Below are 7,042 nucleotides of genomic sequence, written 5' to 3' on the forward strand. Positions count from 1 at the left end.
TTTTCAAAAGCTGAAATCCATCTGTGATTGTTAGTTATAGCCGAGTGCTGAAGCCCTCATCCTTATGATAAGAAAATTTCAGGGCAGAGGGAGGTCGTGTAGCTTCAAGTCATTGGTTTTGGTGTATGCAGACGCCATGCACATAGCTGCACACTAATGGGAGCGCTCCCTGAATGTGTATGTTAATGTAGAGTTATAGATTTCTGTTGTTAAAACTGTATATCTAATCAAAAAAAGCCACGGACATCTATGAGAGTACACAGGCTGAAAGACACTGAAGAATCACAAACTGTGGATGCCAATGTTTTATTAGTAACAATAGTCATTTTAAAAATAATAATTGAAACTAACAATATATTGTTAACATTTAGTATGTGCTTCCATTTGACATTATTCTTAGCATATCATAATCTAATTATATATATATATATATTTTTTTTATTTTTTAGATTGACATTATTCTTAGCATATCATAATCTAATTATATATATATATATATTTTTTATTTTTTTTATTTTTTTTTCCATCTTACAGATTGGGAAACTGAGGCACAGGAAGATTGAGTAACTAGCTTAAGGTCGAACAGGTGGAAGTACCGGGACATAAACCCAGGTTGGGCACCATGGTTAACACTCTTAAGCATTATGCTATATTTACTCCAAGAGAAACATTTTTTTTGGTAGCACATTGACAGGCTGAGAGTCAAGGAAAGACTTTTGGAAAATGTTAAAAGGTAGGAAAGAAAGAGAATCCAGAGAAGGAAGAGTTATAAAAGAAAGAGAATGAGGCCAGTCCAGTGCACGATCACAGAAGCCAAGAAGGGTCTTTCAAGAAAAACGACATCATTCCATAGTGCTGAATAATGCAAAAAGCCAAGTGCAAAAGAGATGAGAAACGATTGAAGAACGTGGATTTGGTGATTCTAAATGACTGTGGAGAACAATCTGGCAGAGCAATAATGACAGAAGCCTGATTGCAAAGTGTTACAAAGTTCAGGCAGTGAGGAAGTAGCGCATAAATCACTTTTTCCAAAAAGGTTGGTTCTGAGAGAAAGGGTATGAGAAGGTGGTGGAGTTAAGGAAAAAATTTTGGATAGGAATAATTTTTGCACATTTATAGATAGTTAGAAAGATCTGAGAAAGAATGAGTGTTTGAGAACACAACAATAGAGAAGGGAAAAATAATGGGGCAAAGTTCCAGGGACTTACCCTGATAGCTGACCAGTAAAAACAGAGTAAGCACGACTTGCTTTTGGGGGTACTGATGAAAGACATGTTCAGAAGGAAAGAAAGAAAAACCAGGTAACAGCAGAGGACACAGAGGACTACCACACCAGCGCCTGCAGCCCTTACCGCTGGAAGGGAGTGAGTCCTTGAACATCTCGTAGAACTGGGTCAGGTACATCACCATGGACAGCTTGTCAGGCTCCCCGACCGAGGCCATCTCTTTGCCTGTCATGATGGGAGAAATGCCCAGTTCCTTCTCGGCAATATCAAAGGCCAGTTGGTTATTCTTCTCCACGTTTTGCTCATCCAAAGAATCAAAATCTCTGAGAAACAGGATGAGGAAAACGTATCAAGATGGGTTGCTTGTCCCCACACCAGAAAACACAGTATCATGGAGTCACCATCTTTTCTTGGTCATTCAGCTAAAATCCTGTGGGCAGTGCCTCACTGAAATCTGACGGCAAAACTGAAATGTAAATCACCCTCAAGAAGAAAGAATGATTAAAGATCTACCCATTAAGGAAAAAAGAGGAGGAAAGTTAAAAAAACTACCTTCATTTTTCTAAGAACATAAATTTCTTATTAAAATGTAAGCTCAAGGTCAGGAACTACCTTTAATACGTATTCTCTTGCATCTTGTGTGTAACCTGTACGTATTAAGCTAATGTTCAATAATGATAAAAATTCTATTTGGATCAGACTGCTTCTAAAGGCCTGGGACTACTACTCACAGTATCCTTCGGATCTCACAAGCTGTTGATGTACTAAATCAGCTATGATAAATCTTGCTCAGCCTTCTACTTGGAAAGGAAATTCCAAAACTTCCCTCAGAAGATTTTTCGATTACTAAATTTCTTTAGTTTTCCCAAGTATTTAGATTAACAAACATTTCCGAATGGGTTTCAAGTTTCTTGCTATTCAATTAAGTAAAGACTGAGAGCATTCTTCTTTAGGTGATTTAAGATTAACTGGACAGGCCTTACTTTGTGTTAACTACTGACTCCACAGCAGTTTTTCATTTGTTTAAATTTCCTCTCTCTGTAGATTAAGGAGGCCTCATCCCGAATGAAGTCACTATAGTCTAAACAGTACCAATACTGTGTACTGCTCTGCGTTGTTCCTAGAAAATCTCCTAGACCTTTTCCAGGCAGCCTTCAGTCCATTCTAACAGAGCTGTGTTTCCTTGCTCCATAATCACCTCTCCACCCCACCTGCTGGGTTTTCTTCAGTTACTTCTGCCTTCATCTTTTTTTTCCCTGCCTTTCCTTGGGAATAGAAATGAGTCACCCGGCCCTTCTTCTAAAGCACTTCTATGCCATTTCTCACAATCTTTCTCAAGCTGCTCTCTCATCATCCCCAGCCCCTTTTTTGGTGGGGTGAGTCGACGCTACTGTCACTTACTTTTCACCAACTAAGCATGAACTGAGGGAGAAGAGCATGGGGATCACTTACCTTTAGCCAGGCAAATCAGAAATCCCCATTCCTAAACCACACTATACAAGGCTGTTATTATAGCTCTTGCCTCATTAACTTATAACCTAATATAAATAAGAACAGTCTTTTAGGATTCCTTAAGTGATCATTAAAACAAAACAAACCCACAAAAATTGGGCCCTTAAGTGGACCTAATGATAAAAGGACAAACAGCCAAAATAATTCAACATGCTCTGCTTCTGTTTCCAAATATTCTTGTTGGGCTCCACAGTAACAAATGCCCAAGGGAGAAATTTGAGAGCACTGGTCACTGCAGTTGACCTGGGGTCACCCTTTTGTACTGATTCTGCACTTAGGTGAGTAAAGAATGACCAAAAGAGATGTTTACTGGTATAGGTGAGTGAGGCGACCTGAGTTTTGTGGGCTTGACAGAGTATATTTGCAGAAAGCAGAGTCTTAACAAAGAGGTAATACCAATCAACCATCATAAATTGGGTAAGTATTCACTGTTTTCTGTTATGTTGGTAGTGACATCTGCCTTCAGCCAGCCAAATGTTCTCGCCAAGTTTTCCTTATGACCAATGCATTTGAGAGATAGTTGGCTGAAAGAGTTCAACCTGCAGCCAATAAACAGTTTTCCTTTGTGTGAAGTTAACAGGCCCCAGGTGAGTGTTAAAACGAGTTTTTGACCTTCAGAATGCTCTGATTTTAAAAACTCAGTTAATCATTTCTGGCTTATCTATATAATGCTCGACATTCAGAGTTTTAAATATAACTAAATCAAAATTAATCACTGCTTTCTAGAGAATCTTACTATTCTCATTCTACTATTCTCATTCTAGGAAAAAAGAACAAAATTTAGCTACTTGATAGCAGGGTTCTCTGAGCTCCTTAGGGAATATAAAATAAAACACGTTTGGTCACGACTCACATCAGATCAGGACGGTATCTATGGATGATCGCACACAGGGCCAGGCCACTTTTCCAAGACATAGTGAGATCTGTCACATTGACCCCTGCGTAGCCATCTGTTTGCCTTTGGCACCAACCCAGCAGTTTGCTTGAACGAGCTACAGACTCTAAAACAACAAAATAATTATTAATGGAAGTATGGTCACCTATAGGATTAATATGGGATACTCTTTGTAGTACACATACCCAGTTTGAAAAGTTACTGAAGGTAGGGATAACTGGTTTTCAGTGCAATTTTAGGAAGATGAGAAGCTACCAATTTACCCAGACTCTGAGGTCAGTGGCTATCCTCCCAACAGAATGATAACTCACGGTGGGGGTGATCTGGACCTACTCCTCCTCCTGCCCTTCGTCCCTGCAGCATTCCTGAATACTGCCTAAGATGGGAGAGCGCCATCTACTGAGCTGTCGCCTCACTGGCCACAGTTCTATTTCCCTGGAGAGTTGCTAGGCAGCTAGCTAGCTGAGGAAGCTCCTTCCCTTCAAAGTTAACACTGGGAGGATTAAAGTAGAAAAGGTTCCATTCTATCTAGCAGCATATTAAAATAAACCAATAGTACACGAAGCCTTGTTCTTACACTTTCCAAGGTACAAGCAATTTGCAGGATTACACTGGCAAGGCCAAGGACCCTAGACCAGAATGATTCCTCAGGCCAGGCTTGGCGCTCTGTATTATAAATGATCACATCTTGAAAACTGAATATGTAAACACATACGCTTGAATGTTTCCTAGTTCATATGTTGTCCAAAACATAAAGAACCTTTAAAAAGAAATCTGTTGTTCTTAATTGTATTAGAAGAGCTCTGATATGGAGCATTTAGAAGAATTTGTAAACTCTTGTGTCCAAGAAAGTCTGTTCTTTACTATATAGAGCTGAAAATATCTAACTTTATACTAAATTATATAGTGATTTGTAAACATAATGAGATAAAAATCACATATAAAAATCCTGTTTCCTTTAAGTCTTTCGATCCAGTATGTATTGAGTGACTTCAATATTCCAAGCTCTAAGATAATAGTGAACAATGATAAACTCTCTGCTTTCAAGATGACACCCAGTGGATGAAGATGAAACATTTCCAATGCCTGATGGCTGTCACATCCACCTTGATATCCCAATAGGATGTCAAATTCAAAATGTCCAAAACAGAACTCAAACCTTCTCGCCTTCCCATTTCCTTGTTCGGATTGATGGCAGCGCCATCCACAACTAACTCTTGACCCCATAGTGCTACCAAACTGCCAATGCTCATGGACCCTGCCTCCTTAATATTCTCTCTTACACATAATTAATCATGGAATGACAAAATGGCTACCATTTTGACCACCCACTATATGCCAGGTGTCGTGATAGACAAGCAATGCATGTCACAGAATCTTCGTGACCATAATCTGAGGTAGGTGTTTGTTACCCCTATTTCATAGACAAGGAACCAAAGTTCAGAGATGCTAGATAATCTTTTCAAGCCCAGTCACTTTACAAATGGCAAATCTTTGACTGGGACCCAGTGATGCCTGGCCCCAAAGTCAAAGTTCTTCTAATTATGTTCCACTGTCTTCTCTCTTCTCCATCCTCAACATCAATACCAGATTTAGGCCTTTACAATTGTTAGCTTGACTATTGCAATGGCATTCCCCTTCTTCATCCCATCTTACAAATATAGGTATACTCATGTCATACTCCTTTAAAACAAATCTTCAGGGGCCCTTCAATATCCCAAGAATATGGAATGGCCTTTATCTTTATCACTGCATCCTAGCAATATCATAAGACTCAGCTAAAATGCTACTGCTTCTTCCATAAAGTCTTCTCCCAAAACCTAGCTGGCATGTGTGTGCCCAAATGTTTTCATTCCCTCTTTCTTTTTCTCTCCCAACAGCATCTGTACCTGGTTTCTCAAACTCAACATTATTGGTTATTTTTGGCTGGGAGCTGATTTGTGCACTGTAGGAGGTTTAGAAGCATCCCTGCATGCCAGTAGCACCCTCGACCAGTCATGACAATCAAAAATGTCTCCAGACACTACCAAATGACCTCTGGGGGGCAAAATCATGTCTGGCTAAGAACCACTGCCTTACACAGTATTGTACACACTAACAGCTCAATGAATAATTAAGACTTCTCTAAACAGGTTACCTGCATCTCAAAAGGCCATCACCAGAACTCACCATTGCGAGTCAACTTTGGGGTAGTTCGGGAATTTACCAGGTTCTCCATTTCCAAATGAATATCTTTTGTTTCTCCAGTATCATATAAATGGCGCACCTGGAAGAAAGTTAAAAAGCCATAAAGAAGGAAAATCAAACACCAAGTAACAAATTCTCACCTAAGAGCAGAATGAGTGAAATGAAAGGCTGGGAAAGCAGGTTGGACAAAGTTTAGATAGAAGTTATGATGATAACCTTTAAATCCTTTCTGGAATGTGGTAGGGTTACATAAAAACATACATATTAACAATAAGAATTTATGCTAAAAATTAGCTACTCAGCCACAGAAGTTCCTCTGATAGTCTCTGTTGGACCTTTTTTAAAAAGAAGTTTACTTTTTTAATGACAATAGATATAGTAAAGTTTAATCCATTTTTATAAATGAATGTACCCATATAACTACAACCGAGATCACACTTTAGAACATTCCTAGTCTCAAAGTCAGTACCTTGTTCCCAAAGGTGACCACTATTCTGATTTCTATCACCAAGGATTAGTTTTGCTTGTTGTTTGAACTCTATGTAAATGAAATTATACAGTACATATACTTTTGTGAGTGGTTTCTTTTACACATTTTTAATGTCTCTGAGATTCATCCATGTTGTGGAATGTAGCAATAGTTCAGTCTTTAATATTCTACGATTAATTTATTAATTCTACTGATGATGGATATTTGCCTGTTATGAATAAAGCTTCATGAATATCATTTTATGTTGTTTGGTACTCATATGCACTTGTGTTGTTGGTATGTTGGACCACTAATGCAACTAACAGCTGGTTTCATGACTACTTTATGAACTTATCACACACAAATACGGAAGGCCTACAGGTGTCAACTTTGGGTAGAAAGCGAATAAAAAATTACACTAGAACGCAGGCAAATATTTGAATGGGCTGCTTTCTAAAAACTAGTGGGCTCTTTGGGATGACTATGCTTTGTAAAATGTCATTCTCAATATACTAATAAGGCTTTAGACAGCCTGAGAAATAACGCAGTACAAGAAAATGACCAACAATATATTTTACTTGTAGTGTCTTAGGTAGAGAGTGAGCCTCTCTGTAGGTAGCAGGGATGATTACCTTCATTTTACAGAAGAAGAAACTGAGGTTCAGAGAAAGTGAAATGACCTGTTCAAGACACAAGTAAGTGACTTGTAGTGATAATGCAAGTGGAAGTCACATTTCTTGACTAGGGAACAAG

General features: G+C 38.7%; 1 protein-coding gene across 1 annotated transcript in view; it reads right to left on the reverse strand.

Annotated features, from left to right (window-relative positions):
• The window catches only part of MICAL3 (microtubule associated monooxygenase, calponin and LIM domain containing 3), a 188,923-nt gene that overhangs the window by 98,416 nt on the left and 83,465 nt on the right, over positions 1-7,042 (reverse strand). Inside the window, exons 11-13 of the mRNA XM_025041083.1 lie at positions 5,803-5,899; positions 3,592-3,739; positions 1,353-1,549 (exon numbers count right to left, since the gene is read on the reverse strand). Of these exons, the coding sequence (XP_024896851.1) occupies positions 1,353-1,549; positions 3,592-3,739; positions 5,803-5,899 (442 nt within the window). The remainder of the gene's footprint in view (positions 1-1,352; positions 1,550-3,591; positions 3,740-5,802; positions 5,900-7,042) is intronic.

Source organism: Pteropus alecto, unplaced genomic scaffold (genome assembly GCF_000325575.1).
Source record: "Pteropus alecto unplaced genomic scaffold, ASM32557v1 scaffold76, whole genome shotgun sequence".
Taxonomy (NCBI): domain Eukaryota; kingdom Metazoa; phylum Chordata; class Mammalia; order Chiroptera; family Pteropodidae; genus Pteropus; species Pteropus alecto.